The sequence below is a fragment of the Aspergillus foveolatus genome (assembly GCF_047715535.1).
Source record: "Aspergillus foveolatus strain CBS 279.81 unplaced genomic scaffold BDW70scaffold_61, whole genome shotgun sequence".
In the NCBI taxonomy this organism is placed as follows: domain Eukaryota; kingdom Fungi; phylum Ascomycota; class Eurotiomycetes; order Eurotiales; family Aspergillaceae; genus Aspergillus; species Aspergillus foveolatus.
Genome location: NW_027396125.1, coordinates 1 through 15,915, shown reverse-complemented (window position 1 = coordinate 15,915; position 15,915 = coordinate 1). Strand labels below are relative to the sequence as shown.

Here is a 15,915-nt window from a genome sequence, read left to right as displayed (position 1 = left end):
CAGTCCGCTTTTTGAGATGTTGCTCTCTAGGGTACGTGTCTACATACGTAAGTGTATGTAGTCTATTATGGTTTAAGGATGTCACTACGCCGTGGCCGGCAGCGTGATGATCCCCAGGATTGCGAAAAGCGATTCTAAGATGAGGCGCGTATTCTGAAGAACTTGATAGGCTGAACCAAGTAGTATAGCGCGCTTGGCTCATTAACGTGATACTGAATGGATTGTTGAGCGGCTAGGGCTCAAGAGATATCAATAGTTATGAGAGGTCTTGGGCTCGGATGCGGGCGCGAGACAGCCGAGATGCTCACTTGGAATTAAAATCGATCTCGCTGTGAGAGGCTGGTGATGTCGACAGCTTCTGTGGTTCTCCCTAGTGTGAGCGATGGGTCAAGTACAAAGGCCCGCCCTTGGCGTCAGTTTTGGACCCTTTCCGTCAATCAGATTAGGGTAACGAATAAGACGTCAGGTTGGAGGTTGAAACAGAGGCATTATCTCTTGCTCGGTGAATTTGATGTGGAAATCTGATCACGCATCGTATTTCCTGGAGGGTAGAGTACGCAATAATGTCCGGATACCCAGAGTAATTAGTTGTAACGGCGGACCAGCTTTATAGGTGTGATCCAGGCAGATCAGGCCATGGGGTCTGGTCATAGTGACCTTTTTGGCCCAGTTGGGAGATGCTTGCCTGGACACGTCTTTTACATTAGAACGAGTATACGGCGTGCTCTGCACGGGATCAAAGTCACTGCTTCTTTTCCATGACCATCGTCGAGAAGATTCAACGGCACGCCTCACGCGCAAGCAAGTATTCTGGACATGATCCATACGAAGTTACGTATGTGGCTCTGTAGGCCATAATCGGATCGCCGGTGTCGAACGTCTTGCGCGTCGACAGTTGAACCATGCTGATCGCCATCCTATGGCACCCACTGCCGGGGACCGCGGAGGGTGACATTTGGCATCTGAGTCAGGAGCAAGCACCACCATCTGACGGCCTGACCCCTGCGCTGACCGGATGATAAAAATGGAGCCTGGAACCCTGGCTGGTCAGGCACTCTATGAGTTCCGTCTTAACAGAACCAGCAGCGTCGTATCCAAATTTTTTACAAAAAGGCGAGAAGTAAAACAGTGTACAACATCTGATGCCGAGGCGCGGAAGCCGCTGTCCAACAAGCCTATACTTCACCTCAGTTCAAGGACTGACTCCTTTTGAGCATGGGTGTAAGTGAGGAGTGCGAGTTTAGGGCATGAATCCCCCTTCAACAGTCAAGGAAAGCTTAGAAGAGACGCAATCGAACCTTGCTGGTGAGATTCGGTCAGCAGCATTTCGGGTTGATGTCGACGGGGTCTCAGCTTCAGGAGGCGCCATGCAGTCAGGGACACGCGGCCCGTGGGGATCGCGGCGAGCTGACTGGCCCAACCGGCGCAAGACCGCGCTGATCCAACTTCAACTTACGTGCTCTCAAGGGTCGCACCACCAAAGTTTCGCATCTGCGTTATTTTGTTTCGGTATTTTTTGGTGGCAGAACTCGAATATCCGGATGAGTCTGACGCTGTCGTAGACCTCTTTAGATTAACCGCCCCATCTCCGTTGATGGCAAACAACAAAAATAGAAGAAGCCGCCACTTCACTGGAGCATTCCGTGGACAATAATAGCGATGGTCTCACCCCACCGCCTTCTTGCGCTAGTACGATTGCCGTAATTTTCATGCCGTTTGCAGTTGGGGGCATGACGATCATCGGTTTGAAGAGTCTGAAACAAGTTCAACAATGACATATCTGAGATGCATGCATACCTCAAACAACTTTGCGATATCTGTTTGTTGCTCTAATGCGTGACAAAAGCATGCGTTGTCCTGCAGTTCCTGCGCGAGGAGAATTCAGTCTGGGGTTGCAGCTGCCCTGATCTGGGGTTATCCTTGAGACTTTTGTGCTCGACAATTACTGGATGCCTGAGAGCATATAGTGTTGTGCACGCTCTGTACATTACATGCGGCTAGCAATCTTTGGACAGATTATGGTGGTCAGATGCAGCGTAGAGTTCGGCTTCAACCTTGCTCGAATATTCCGTATGCCGAAGAATCAGACTCGTCCGCGTAGATCACACAGGGTCTCTCTCTCGGAGGGTTCAAACTGCTCCATTCCAAAGACGGCCAGAGAAGCAGCGGATCATGGGCCATGGCAGGGCCCAGCGGAAAGAAAATCAGTATCTCCTGGAGGGCTGAGACCGTATGTTCTATGGATGCTTGTGGACTCGGACATTCTTCGTCCAAGATCGGCACGAAAACAGTTAGCAACCATGCTAGAAAGTTAGAAATAAATGGATATATCAAACAGAAGCTGTTGCACTACTTCCAGTAGTCTGATCGTTTGTTGCTTTCTCTCAGATTATCAGCGTAATCATCTGCAAGACAGAAGGGTTGATTGAACCTGATACCCTATCCACTTTCAAGAATACCGTCACGTAATTTGCAGATCGGTGGCAGTTGGTTTAGTTGGCTCCTACAGGTACCCGCCCCGTGGTTCCAATTCCCGCTTCCCACTTTGGGATCGCCTTTCTCTGCCTCCTCATCGTCCTTCCACTTCTCTCGCTTCTTCGTTCCCTTCCCCTCTCCCTTTTCTATTCTCTCGATAATCTCCCGACTCTCGAGGCTTCCACACACCCAGTCCTCTTCTTCTCCCAGCTTGACCTTCCTGAAACGCCCTGGGCGTACGTCCAGTTGTGCTCCTGACCTACCGCTTCCCCTGGATTTTTTTCTTGCTTCGTCTCGCGCGGTCTTGTTGACTTCACAGGAATAACTTCTTGTGACTGCAGCAGAACTCGACGCCGCCAGTCCTTTGTTGACAATTTTGTCCCGTGAACTTCGTTCGCCATATTCACTCTTTCGGGTCCTCGAATCTTCGGAGACATACTCCTTTTCTTGGTTTCGATAAAGGATCCCGACTCTTTTCTATTCAGTCCATGTTCCTTTGAGACTACGGATTAACCTTCAACTACTTAATATTTTGAGCCTTTTCCATGTTGAAAAACACATATAATTCTCCGAGCAAAATGCCGACCATCCGCCTCAAAACTGTTTTCCCACTTTTTGCCCTGCTCTCAATAGGGCTTTTCTTTTGGTGCATCGATCGCTATGATCGTGAAGCACTTATGCGGTTCAAACATCCAGTCGACCGGGTGACCTCTGGTGCGCCGCAAATCCAGCTCCAGCCTACGCCACCCGTTGCGAAACAATGTGACGCGGATCCGAACATTATGCCACCTCTGCCCTTCAACGAATGGCTGCTTCGCAAGAACTACACCCGCGCCTACTTCCGTCCCAACTTCCAGCCTCCCAAGACTGAATTCAAGTCCCTCGAGGAGATCAACGTTCCTGTCCTTCCCCCCATGACGGTTCTTGAACGTGGTATGGTCATTTCTCCGTCCAACAAGGAAGACGCCATGCCTTGCCCACCGATCATCGACGTGGATGTTGCCGCTGATCATGATATCGACGAGACGGATAAGCTGTTGTTTGGGTTGGCCACTTCTGCAGACCGCTTGGACCGCTTGCTTCCTTCTCTGCTATACTCTTATGGAAACACCAAAGCTGGTATCATCGTTCTGGTTCCGAACTCCGACGACGACATCGCAAAGCAGGAGACATATTTCCGCAACCGCGGTCTCGATTTGACTTTGATCAAGTCTCCTCTCGAGTTCACTGCTCGCTACTTCGGTCTTGTCAGGGCGTTCTCTGAACACATCCGAACCAAGCGTCCCCAAACCAAGTGGGTCAGCTTCATTGATGACGACACTTTCTTCCTCTCCTTGCCTACTATCGCTCACGAATTGAACCTTTTCGACGTTAACAAGAAGCATTACATTGGTGCCCTTTCTGAAGCAAGCTGGCAGGTTGACACGTTCGGCCACATTGCCTTCGGAGGAGCTGGTGTGTTCGTGTCCAAGCCTTTGCTCGATACCCTCGACTACTACTACGATGAATGCCAGTCATGGGGTGAGCAGCCCGGTGACCAGAAGCTTGGCCAGTGCATTCAGCGATTTGGCGATACTCCTCTGACCCTCTGGCCGTCTTTGTACCAGATGGACATGAAGGGCGAGGTTGATGGTGTGTACGAATCCGGTCGCAAGATTGAATCTCTCCACCACTGGAACAGTTGGTATACCAAGGACGTCGTTAAGATGACCTCTGCTTCTGCTGCGGCTGGCCGCCGCTCTGTCCTCCGCCGCTGGGTTTTCGACCAGGAGGAAATCGTTAACAACGCCACCGGAAAGTCAATCCGAACCTTCTGGGTCTTCACCAACGGATACTCGCTTGTCAAGTACACCTACGATGAGAACACACCTGACGATGCCATCAACTTTGACCACGCCGAAAAGACCTGGGAAGAAGACCCTCGCGGCTACGAAGCCCGCCTAGGACCCCTTCGCCCTCGCGACCAGGAGGGTGTTACAAAGGACAGGTGGCTCCTTCGAGAATCTTTCGTGGTTGGCGATAATGTTCATCAATGGTATGTGCGTGAGGAAGATGAGGGCCACAGTGTGATTGAGATCGTATGGCTCGGTCCTAAGGGTGGCGGTGGTGCTGGTGTTAGGGATTTTGCGGTCAACATCCACTAAATAACCATGCTCTACTGCGCGATTCCAAGGCCGGACCTTGGGATCGGGGCCCTTCGCTTCTTGCACATTATTTACTTTCATTGCACTTTCTCTTTTTGACACCTCTTTTCTTTTCTACCTACAACGAAGACGGACGAGATCTACGAAGTGGCAGGAAATGGAAGGCCTCTTCGAACCACTACCAAAGCTGGACGCACATTTTCGATCGGCTATTACTCGGCGTTGTTCTGGCGAAATAAGACGGCGCAGTCGGAGATCGTTTTTCAGCTGTTCCGAGCTATAAGAGCGACCTTGCTGTGTCTCTGCCGTTTTTCTGGGGAGATTGCTTTCAATGCACATGTAAAAATAGAGTTTTGCTTCCTTGGTCATTGGCGCATGTCATTATCCAAGAATATGATGAGTTAAGTCTAGATCTTACTGCAGTCAGGATACCGCTGCTATTATATCTAATATGATAACAAATTATTCACCTTCTTGTCTTTGAGTAAGCAAGAGTCGAATGTTTCAGCCATGCGTTTCACTTTTATTGTTGAAGACATGCCGCTGGCGCCGTCGGTACTTAATCGCGCACAGATCTCTAAATGGATCACAGTGGAAATCATGATGTCGCTGGGGTAGGTATATCGGTCTCTTAAGATATAGCTGTCCTGGAGCGTAGGGTGATATTCCAAAACTTTACTCGTATACAGAGACTCCCAACAAGCATCGCAGAAGGATGAGTGTCTGCGGCTAAGCTCAAACTCCATGCAAGCCAGGAGACTACCGAATTCATCAGGCATCCCCAACCGTAAGCCGAAATGTTTACGGTTGTCGTTTCATCTAATATCTCGAACCCATGTCGGCACGACGGGCGATCGAACAATGCTGATAGACAACTCTGCCCAGGGTTACCCCTGCCAATGTACGGTGTGCAGAATACCATTGAATCTGTGCAGCCCTGAAATATACTGCAGCGCATTATTGGTGGATATTGGTATGGCTAGAAATTATTGGCGGGACTATCGCCTTCTATATCCTATGGTGCTGGGATCGATTTGATACAATCAAGGGTCCGACTGTCGACTGTCGACACGAAGAGACTGTCTTCAAGTAATAGTCTACTGAGGTTCCAGGTAATGCGTCAGTGAAATGGTAAGAGAGTAGCAATATGCCGCCGTACTGTAGTAGTCCGTACCACCGGTTCATCAGCTACTAGCCAACGGCTACGGCCAACAACTTAACCTAATCACGGAGTACGGAGTACTGTGCCGCAAGACTCCGGTCCCTCTGTAAGAGGATTGAAGCCAGGTACTTCTGGCCGGCTATCGTGACTGAGATGCGTTGTCCAGGACGGATGGTAGTCCTGCATTCCTTGGGCACTAGATATCCACTGATCACCTCTGTTCGTGGCCGTCAATTGAGCTAGAGATGCGCGATTCCGAGTCGTGGAACCGGACTCGAGGAGGTTGGTATGCTTGTCTCCAACGAGTCATTGTTTACTGTTTTGCTTGCCATGGTCACCGAGCTCTTATCTTGAACTCCAGCTCGAGCGGTGTATCTACAACTGACTTCTACTCGAAACAGCAGCGCTCAGGGCTCTGAACTGTGGGCGTGAATAATTGGGGGTCTCGTGGGACGGAGTACTACCGGTAATATTACGTGGTATTAGCGGAGAGTGACTTTCTAGAGTCAGCCAATGATAAAGCTTGCCAAGAGCGCTGAATGGTCTGGACAAACTTAGTCCCGGCCGATGCCAGTCGTCTATCTCGCTTTTGTCCTTGACAGCTTCAGAAAGAATGTGTAAATGCTCAGTAAGGCCAGTAAAGGCGATATAACATAGTAATTTATAGCTTCTGCTCCTTTAGATGAAAGGTGAGTTCTAGATGACTGTCTTCCAAGCGGAGAGTATGAGGAGTTGACTGGAACTGTGGGGCGTACCATACCGTAAGCGCACGTGAGACACCGCCTTCCCAACTGCACCGACACTTATCCTTTTCGAACTACTTCCCAGCTCCTCCCCGTTTCCCTCTTTCTCTCGTCCTGAACCCAAACCCTGCGAAGCCCAAACGCGTTACTCGATTTGGTCATCTTCCCTTCCCCTCAGAAGCATCATTCCTCTTTGGGCATTCGTCCTCAAGTCCCCCGGATCCTTCCCTTAACTGCTCATCCACTCAATCGATACAATTCTGCTCGTCGCCTCTTCGTTTCTATTTCCATCATGGCCGACATCACCGCCGTTGGTGAGGAGAACCCTTCGCCCACCCAGGACGACTTGCAGCAGGCCGCCGGTAACGGCGCCACGGACAACCGCGGTACCAAGCGCAACCGCATGAGCGCCGACGACGACGATGATGATGAGGACAAGACCGGTCGCGAGCGCAGAAAGATTGAGATCAAGTTCATCCAAGATAAGTCGCGTCGCCACATTACCTTCTCCAAGCGGAAGGCGGGTATCATGAAGAAGGTGCGTACCTCCGCGTCAGACTCAAAGACGCCCTTTTCTCTCTGCACCACGCGCACTGCGAATCGTTGATTTCTTTTTCAATTACCTTGTCGTGTTATTTTCTCTTTTACCAAAATTAATCATGGATGGTCGTCGACTTACGATTCAATGCGGTCGCGTAACAGGCATACGAGCTCTCTGTCCTCACAGGCACTCAAGTGCTCCTTCTAGTCGTGTCCGAGACTGGCCTTGTCTACACCTTCACAACCCCCAAGCTGCAGCCCTTGGTCACGAAGCCCGAAGGAAAGAACCTCATCCAGGTATGTCTCGTCCAAGCCGACTGATTTCACACGAGACTAATACGGCCTCTGAACCTATAGGCCTGCCTTAATGCTCCTGATCCCGCTACCAACGAGAATGGTGTCGACGCCCCCGAGGTTCCTGCCGAGACTCCGGAGGATGTGAACCACAGCAATGTTAGTGCCCAGCAGGCGAACATCCCTCGGCCTGGTGGCATGCACCCCGCCTACATGACAAGCGAACAACAGCAGCAAATGGCCTACTATCAGAATCTTCAACAACAGCAGCAGCAACAGCAGCAGCAGGCTGGCGGACAGTACCCTGGAATGCCCGTAGGCAATCGGATGCCGACCCAGCACCAACCCACTGCTTAAACTCGCGCTTCGGCGCCTGCATAGTCGCCCAGAAGAACAAAGGAGCTCAAGTTGTTGCTCCGCAAGCACCTAGCTTCTTTTCGCGCAACTGTGCATACTCTCTCGGCCTTCTCTTGATACCCAGCGAATCCGTTCCAAACGATTGTTCCACCAAAATCCGGTCTTGATTGTATACCACTTTTCCGCGCAAGACAAGAACCTTCTCCCACAACCTGTGTATATCTTGTGCCTTTGGGTTCTGAATGTTGCAGGACACCGGATACTCGACATCGATGTGGCAATATCTCGTTTTACCCTGCTATCTATCTATCCGCTTTAATGACGTCGCTTTCCCTCTCCTCTTTCCCCGAGAAAATGGCCAAAAAAATGCAGAAAAAGAAATTAGAGAAAGGAACATTGATGTCCGGGTTAGTGGTTGGTTGATGTAGGCCTTGAGCAACCTTGACCTGGATTTCGACATCGTTGTTCGATCATGTCGACGATCGCCTCATAATCATTTCCTAGACGATGGGGAAGATGCGGTGTTTCTGGTGCCTATTATTTCTATTCATCTTCATCTACTTACTGGCGAATGTGGTTATTTGTTTGAGTCAATAATCTGCGGTTTATCTGTTATTTCCCAACTCATTTGTTCTCTATACTATTCAATCCCCCTGTGCGATGAGTGATTAAGCAATTCCCGAGATGATCGTCTACCTCAACGCAACATTGGCTTGCGAGCAAATGAGATAATAGCTCAGGAAGCAGGAGACAAGATTTTTTGGAGAGTAGATGGCCTTCTCATGCCTGCAATGTCATGTTTGGTATGGAGAAAATTGGACTTTCGTTAACCTCTTAAAAGAATCACATTTCATCTTTCTAGAGTTTAAATGGAACTGAGAAATTGGATGTCCTATACTCGTATTTGAGTATGCCAGATAAATCGAGTGGGTATATTGTAAACAGGCATCGGTGTAAAACCAAGGGAATTCAAAAGGCAACGACTTGTGGATCGTTGCATGGGCGTTCTGTACATCTCTTGTCCCTTTCTCGTTTCGCGTGTCCATATCAAATTCACAAGAGGATATACTCGCCCAAGGCAGGCAGGTATCACGCTATTGCTCTGACTCCATGGTATTATTATACCTGCTAGTAGTGGAAGGGTTAGTTTCTGGGTCAAGCTGGCCTCGTCCCATAGCGCTTCGTCTATCTTCCCCTCCCCGACTATTTCCCGTCCCCGTCCCCGTCCCCGTCCCCGTCAAACGGGCCAAGTACTGGAGACCTGTCCTCCAGGTCCCAAGGGCGTTCCTTGAGCCGGAAAGGAGACGGCCTGTTGTCCCTATTGGCCCTGAACTAGGCGACGTCGATTCCCGATGGGAGTTACCGCTTGATGCCGGCGCTGAGGTGATAGACGAGATTGTACCGTACCTATCGAGTGTAGTTTGAGCTCGTTTTGGGAGTAAGAGGCGTCGCTCCGGACCTGAACCCGAAAGAGATGTTCGTCGCTGTTGCGATCTGTTGCCGTCTTGCTGGAATCGGCGGGGCCTAAGGCCTAGCCCAATGCTCCAACCTGGGCCTGATGAGGTGCGGAGGGGAGCTCCGCTTCTGCTGCGCGGACGAGTCTGAATGGGGTTGACTGAGAAGCGGGTGGAGAAAGAGGAGCGCGCGCCTGCCGGGGGTGTCTCAGCGTCGATATCAGAGTCTTCTAGTTCAGCCCAGATAGAAGCTGGGTCCATGTTTGAAGAGGAGGTCCGTTTGTGCTTGGTTATTGTCGCATAGAGCGGAAGACTGGGAGCTCGCTGGCGCGCTGATTCTTGGAGTGGATGGTTGGCCGGGCGCGAACGGAGTAAGGGCTCTCGTTCGCCGACTTGGTCTTCTTGGTCTTCTAATTCGAGCCTGAGCTGAGCCTCTACGTCCTCGTCGATGGCGGCCATTCCGGGTCCTATGGCAGCTTGGGACGGGCCGGCAACTGTCATGGGTGCATGGCTGTCAATGTCCTCTAATCTCCAGGATAGACAGAGGACACCTCCCAGGAGGACGATTGTACCGAGTGCGACAAGGCCGGCATGTAGGCTTGAGAGTCGCGACATTTGGCGGAAGTATATTAAACCGTCCAAGATAGCGATGATGTTGTATATGCAGAAGACAAACGGGTAGAGAATGCTAGTGCTGCAAAGCTTCAAACCCCGATGCAGGTAGTACAATTGCAGCAGAGCCAGGCCAACCATTGAAAGTAGAATAGCCCATGACTGCCATCGGTTGAACTGATTATGGCGGTCCACAATTGTCCGGACTAGTAGCTCCACGGCTGACTTGGCTAGGAGGAGTGAATGCGCGGAGAGGATGCCGCTTATCATCCCGTAACACAGTCCACGTATAAGTCGGATACGGTTGTGCGTCAAGTTTAGCCGTGATGCGTATGAGCTTCGGAGCGGTATGTGCTTTGAGCGAGAAGAGACGACCTTTAGGAGCTTCGATCCGGCGAAGATCACTAGTGATAGCACGACCGTTCCGACGACCCAGAGAATGAAATTCCGACCGCGAAGCAGTTCAAGGAGCTGGTCAAGGGTATGCGCCGGCTCTCCGATAGCCCCAAAGACGGCTATGAGGACCGCGCCGCCGCATACCAAGACTGTACCAATCAATGAATATCGAGTGAAAGATTCCCCAAGAATCAGCGTAGCGAAGACGGTATTGAAAACGAGTCCCGACTATAGAATGAATTAGTCTCGACAAAGCAGCAGGTGTTGGGGTCACTAACTGCTTGAAGCGTCGACAGCACAGGTAGAGGAAGCGTCGTGATCTGGATTGTACTTCCAACAATGTTTGACACAACAAACATCAGCATTCCCAGCTGCGGCCATCAGCGAGGTGTAATTGCCATAAGATCGCGTCCACTAATTTACCTGCCATCTGCGCCGCTTGTAGGGGGGCCTTCGCAGCTCGTAGGGATGCTTCTCATCTTCAAGAAGATGCGACTTGCGCTGGAGAGTCAGTCCGATCGCTTGCAGGGTAGTTGAGATCAACCCAACAAGAACCCCGATCTGGAATGCAATTCCGCGTTAGCCGTTGCCCGAGTATAGGGAGTCCACATTCGAAAGAAGGGCCTACCGCGACACTCCCCTGGGGCGACAGGTCACCAAGATTGCCCATCACGGAACAACCTCATGCATCGGTGGCAGTGTGGGGAGACTAGACTCGGGCACCGCAGGACATTAGATAGGATGAGAAAAGGAATATCGAAAATAATATTCCATATTCACGGTTATGTCGTAGAGTCTCAGCGTCGTAAAGAGAAAGGAGGAAATGTGTAGAGAGCGACAGAGCCAGGGGAGGTGGGACGCAGTGATCTCATGGCTGCGGGAAGCCTGGAGTTCAACCCGCCAAGTCATCCAAACCGACTAAGCTATGGCATCCGTACCCGACTGCACGCCGACCTCCCTCTCCACATCTGGACTCTTTTGGCTCTCACAACCTGTGAGAATACTGCGATAGAACTGACTAGGTGACTATACTCCTCATCCAAGCCCCTTCTGACCTCACCACATGCTTGGTCCACGCCCGTGATGCAGAATCCAGCGCTAACCTGTCCAACCTCACTCCAGACCGAGCTTGACCCGCGCACACGTCCCCTACGCCATCCTCTCTTAACAGTCGCCAGCTGTAGCCGCGGTCTATAACATTAGGCAAGATGTCGCAAAGCCATGCTCTTTCCGACGATCAGGTACGACGCTGTTCCTCGAATAAGGCAAGGTGTTTTCAAATGAAGCTCAAGCTCACGCACTCTCAATGGCTAGGTGGCGGGCGAGCTCCGCAAGATGACTGCTTTCATCCGGCAAGAAGCTCTCGAGAAAGCTCGCGAGATTCAACTGAAGGCCGATGAGGAGTTCGCCATTGAGAAATCCAAGCTCGTCCGACAGGAGACTGCTGCAATTGACACCCAGTATGAGAAGAAGTTCAAGCAGGCCGCTATGTCCCAACAGATTACGCGTTCTACCCTCGCCAACCGCACTCGCCTCCGTGTCCTTTCCGCTCGCCAGGAGCTTCTGGACGATCTCTTCCAGGAAGCCCGTGGTCAGATTTCCGGCATCGCCGCCAAAGATGCCAAGAAGTACCAGGAGGTGCTTAAAGCACTGATTTTGGAGGGTGCCTATGCTCTGAACGAGCCGACCGTGGATGTCCGTGCGAGGCAGAAGGATAAGGATGCTGTAAAGAAAGCTATTGGGGAAGCGGAGAAGGATTTTAAGGTTGCGGTTGGCAAAGAAGTCAAGATCAACTTGGACGAGGAGGAGCCACTGCCAGATGACAAGTACGCCTCGTCCCCCAACAGATACCTATACGTACTAATTTACTTTCCCCAGCGCTGGCGGTGTTGTCGTCACCGGTGGAGGTGGCAAGATCGAAATCAACAACACCTTTGAGGAACGACTGCGGCTTCTCGAGATCGATGCTCTCCCTGTTGTGAGGGAGACACTTTTTGGAAAGAACGCCAACCGGCGCTTCCACGACTAGAACCATGTCAATGCCGTCCCCTTGAATTATAAACCAGCGTGCCTATTCAGTTTCGATTGTGGGTCTATGTAAATTTTCCGTTTCTCGTGGTTTCCTCAATGATTCCCTGGGAAATTAGCGTACTTCGATTACGGCGGTGCTTGTTCGTAAAACCTCCTACGGAGCCTTTCCATGGCTTTTTACTATGGGATGCTATGATGGATACATGCACATGTACATCTTTCTATCGATTCCTACCGTAAGACGGGATTAACTCAGCTTGTTCACTTCCTAAAAGTCAGACGTGGCCTACAGTGTTGGCTTGAAGGAACCTGAAAAATAGAAACACTGGAAGTGATGCATTATGCTCTGAGGACCGGTGTACGTTTAATAGGTCACTAAGAACCTAGTTGACTTCTGGTCCGGGTTCTGGTCCGGGTGTAATCAATGTATGATATGCGCTCGGGTAAACATTTGAGTCTAGTCAGAGGCTAATCGGAGACGATTGTTGTAACATTGTTGTAACAATGATTTGATATAATCGGGCAGCTTGCTCCAGGCAGTCTGCTTCGATTAGTTGTATTTGCCTCGAAAGTAAGGTCAGAATCAAACCACAAGTGACGGGTCAAGTATGTAGAGTGTCTGGACTGGATTCATTGATCGGGAAGCCCTGCCCCATGCATCAATTTGGCCATTCCCCGCAACGGAGAGCAAGAGCCATTATCGAGGGCTGCGATTGAGTTAATGCGCCTGGCATGTCTAGTTAAGTCCCAGGCCTGATGACCCGTGGTTTAGGGAAGTATTGACGAGTACTTCGCGAAGCGTTAAAAGTGAGAACACCAATTCACTGCCTTGACTGTCTAGGCATTGGGCTTATCGCTGAGAATAGTCACCTTCTTTTCCTTCTTGTAATATTTAAGAATGCTAGGATGTCTTTGCTGCTCCGGTTCGTACTTCCCAAACAGAACATTCTTGGGGCGTGGTTTTGTCCGGACACAATAAAGGATGCGATAGTGAAGAGCCTCCAGGGCTTCCTTCGCCAAAGTCCGTTTCATATGGGACGCACCTGAATCTTGAATCGCGGTGAAGATCCTCTTGACTTGGTCAGCAAGCGCGTCGATCTCGTGATTGAACTCGTCTTCTGCGCCTTCATCGGCGAACCGCGTCTCAGACCATCCAGAATCGATTATGATGTCCAGAAAAGTGGTAATGGCAGTAAGCTTGCCGTAGTCATACTCAGGTTGGCCCTTCTTGTAGCGCTTGACGTTGTACTGTGGTTGCTTGAGAATACTGCATATTCGGCTGACTTCTGCCTTTCCGCCCTGGCACCCGGCATCGGCCGACGGTTCGTCTGTTAAAAAAGTGTATGCAAGACGACGTCTTAACGCCGCGATCCAGTCATTCACCGGCGCAATGTGCTCCAAAAGTCGACTCTGTAGCTCTGCGTCTTTCAAGGTGGAATGAACAGTGGTGCAGATATTAGTCGCCTATCCGTTGTTAGTGAAATGCACCCTCGAGAGTCTGGGAGTGAGTTACCAGTTCATCAGCATGCTCATCGGTAGTAGCGTCGAGCACGGCAGTTATTGTTCTTTCTATCGCAGAGCAGATCGTGAAATCTTGAGTCAAGGAATTATCGAGTGGGAGACGAAGAATATAGTCCAGAATGCGATTTCGGGTATCGTCAGCAAAACTAATAGATTGTCAGCGAGATTCTGCTGCATCGCATAGTATGACTAACAGTGTTGCAGCTTGGCGAAAGAGGTCAAGTACTGATAACAAGGCTGCGTAAAGTTGAGGTCGCGATTCGGGGATTTTGCCTAAAGATAACATTATTTAAAAACAAAGTCCACTATCCGCGCGCCCAGCCTACCTTGAAAATGAGCATTGGGCACAACAGGGTTAGTAAGAGCCAGAGCGGCTGGCTTCGCGTTCATATGCCAGAAAAGTGTATCTATGTCGCCTGGCCTTATGAGGGCTTTCATACGTCGCGCCGACGTACGCTAGGGAGTTTTCAGTTCCTGACAGCTGTCATCAAGTGTGTAGACCAACAAACCTTCAATGCTCTGCAATAAGCATGTCTCAAATTATCTCGTGACTCTGAAGGTACTAGATGATGTGAGTAAGCGCCATTTCGAAGGTAGCATGAAAACCAACTTGAGTAGAAAATCCATCGGAGTACTTCGTCAGGCAAGAGTCCCTTCGATATTGCAAAGTCAACGATTCCAGAATGGAAGGCTCGCTCTCGCTCCGGAGAGTTAGGGTCAGTATCTAAGGCGTGTCAGTACTATTGACAAGACATCGTGAGTCTCAGACTACCAACCTCGGAGAACAGCCAGGTAAGTTCCAGGGCGAATACTCTCGCGAGGAAATTCTCGAGCGCGAGGCGGCTCCGCTCCGGCGTCAAAAAAAGACCAGGATTTCCTCAGGTCCAAAGCTTCCGTCCGTCGCACAGCATCTATAATACGCTGGAACCCTATACTATCTTCGACACCATCACTTTTTATTGCAGACGCAAGGACATTTTCATTCAAATCAGTCGCGCTGACTGGGTCATCCTTCCGGGAGGATTCTTCCGCGAGTGAAGCCTTTAATCTCGCGATCCCAGCCTCGGTCTCGTTGTCATCAACTGCTTGTATAACGAGAGCATCCAGTGAATTCTTGTATTTTGGAGGAGCAGATTTCCACAATGGAACACTCTTAGGCTTCAGTGCCAATCGATCGCGCGAATTCTCTGTCTTACCTTCGCCAGTATGGGGTTTCGGAGTCGTCGGAGTGAGGAACATCGACAAAATGTCGTCGGGGGACTCAAGAGACCCTACCGAGTCGGACTCGTCATCGGAATTTGTCACAATCACCTTCCCATTCTTCATAATACGCTGAGACGAGCTGAACGGTGTTCCTGTCCGGGAACTCTGGAAGCTCAATTGCGGCGCCGAGTCGTTGTCGACTGGACCTGCTGGGTCACTTTGCAGGCTCGACTGCGGTGCGAAATCATCCTCAATTTCCGCAAAGTGTAGAAGCGATTGATTCAACTGCGCTGAAGGGCCATTCGGGGTATCCGGAGTCGTAATATCAGACGGTAACGGCTCTGATGAGAGTTCAGTGGGAGGTGAGGGCTGCGGCGCGGGGTTTTCTGCCGGAGACCCATGTTGAGTGTCTTCAGAAACCGAGGCAAACTTCGGGCGCTTGAAATAACTAGTAATTCTCCGTGGCGGGGACATGCCGTGTAGTGTAGAGCAAGCAGTCCAGACACTCAAGCTTGATCTTTTGGTGTTTGACATTCACGCTGAGCGCGTTAACGATTCACGAAATCACGTGATATTTAGTTCTCTTTATGAGTGTCACTGCCATTCTCTCCAAATTGCCCATACCACCAGCGTTTTGACCACACAGACTACCTGGAGAGCTGCACCTGCGGCAAGGCAAAGACCCCAGTACACTTCTTCTTTTGCCCGTATACCAGAAAACGCTGGAAGGATAGATGGAGATGTATAAGGGATGGGCCGTCAGAAACAATAGACTGGCTCTTGAGTACAGCTGCCGGGGCTGAAGAATTCAGCCGCATCGTGCAAGAATCATCCTTCTTCAAGGACATATGCCCGAACTGGGCCCGCCGGAGCGCTTGAAAGTGCGACAGTCCACACATCTACCTGGACAAAGGGTACGGCCCCTCCCCCCCAATCTATAGGTAGTCAAAACGGGCATCTGCCCTCGAAGACCTGGCCAGGGT

At 50.6% G+C, this 15,915-nt stretch overlaps 5 protein-coding genes across 5 annotated transcripts; 3 read left to right on the top strand and 2 right to left on the bottom strand.

Annotated features, from left to right (window-relative positions):
- The first annotated feature begins 2,667 nt into the window (after positions 1-2,667).
- gfsA (glycosyltransferase family 31 protein) lies at positions 2,668-4,676 on the top strand. Its single transcript, XM_073734361.1, has one exon. The coding sequence runs from the start codon at positions 3,021-3,023 to the stop codon at positions 4,617-4,619; it is 1,599 nt and encodes a 532-aa protein (XP_073592745.1). The 5' UTR covers positions 2,668-3,020; the 3' UTR covers positions 4,620-4,676.
- A 1,967-nt stretch (positions 4,677-6,643) lies between these two features.
- On the top strand, positions 6,644-7,750 carry BDW70DRAFT_104106 (MADS-box domain-containing protein). The gene is made up of 3 exons (XM_073734360.1): positions 6,644-7,062; positions 7,227-7,361; positions 7,422-7,750. Exons 1-3 carry the CDS (start codon positions 6,817-6,819, stop codon positions 7,713-7,715), a joined length of 675 nt encoding a protein of 224 aa, XP_073592744.1. The 5' UTR covers positions 6,644-6,816; the 3' UTR covers positions 7,716-7,750.
- Positions 7,751-8,809: 1,059 nt separating this feature from the next.
- Positions 8,810-10,847, bottom strand: BDW70DRAFT_152875 (DUF803 domain protein; the record flags this gene model as incomplete). Its single annotated transcript, XM_073739526.1, has 3 exons — positions 8,810-10,405; positions 10,601-10,738; positions 10,806-10,847. 3 exons carry the CDS (start codon positions 10,845-10,847, stop codon positions 8,810-8,812), a joined length of 1,776 nt encoding a protein of 591 aa, XP_073592743.1.
- A 514-nt stretch (positions 10,848-11,361) lies between these two features.
- BDW70DRAFT_104097 (H(+)-transporting V1 sector ATPase subunit E) lies at positions 11,362-12,629 on the top strand. The gene is made up of 3 exons (XM_073734359.1): positions 11,362-11,418; positions 11,492-12,003; positions 12,056-12,629. Exons 1-3 carry the CDS (start codon positions 11,386-11,388, stop codon positions 12,204-12,206), a joined length of 696 nt encoding a protein of 231 aa, XP_073592742.1. The 5' UTR covers positions 11,362-11,385; the 3' UTR covers positions 12,207-12,629.
- On the bottom strand, positions 12,603-14,968 carry BDW70DRAFT_170874 (uncharacterized protein; the record flags this gene model as incomplete). Its single annotated transcript, XM_073743051.1, has 7 exons — positions 12,603-13,672; positions 13,722-13,875; positions 13,963-13,966; positions 14,056-14,145; positions 14,235-14,291; positions 14,340-14,453; positions 14,506-14,968. 7 exons carry the CDS (start codon positions 14,966-14,968, stop codon positions 13,046-13,048), a joined length of 1,509 nt encoding a protein of 502 aa, XP_073592741.1. The 3' UTR covers positions 12,603-13,045.
- Positions 14,969-15,915: the final 947 nt, after the last annotated feature.

Excerpts from the sequence above, each read along its gene's own strand:
- gfsA (XM_073734361.1), top strand. The coding sequence starts at position 3,021 with ATGTTGAAAAACACATATAATTCTCCGAGCAAAATGCCGACCATCCGC.
- BDW70DRAFT_104106 (XM_073734360.1), top strand. The coding sequence starts at position 6,817 with ATGGCCGACATCACCGCCGTTGGTGAGGAGAACCCTTCGCCCACCCAG. Across the intron at positions 7,063-7,226 it reads AGGCGGGTATCATGAAGAAG|GCATACGAGCTCTCTGTCCT; the intron begins GTGCGTACCTCC and ends GTCGCGTAACAG. Across the intron at positions 7,362-7,421 it reads AAGGAAAGAACCTCATCCAG|GCCTGCCTTAATGCTCCTGA; the intron begins GTATGTCTCGTC and ends CTGAACCTATAG.
- BDW70DRAFT_104097 (XM_073734359.1), top strand. The coding sequence starts at position 11,386 with ATGTCGCAAAGCCATGCTCTTTCCGACGATCAG. Across the intron at positions 11,419-11,491 it reads ATGCTCTTTCCGACGATCAG|GTGGCGGGCGAGCTCCGCAA; the intron begins GTACGACGCTGT and ends CTCAATGGCTAG. Across the intron at positions 12,004-12,055 it reads GAGCCACTGCCAGATGACAA|CGCTGGCGGTGTTGTCGTCA; the intron begins GTACGCCTCGTC and ends TACTTTCCCCAG.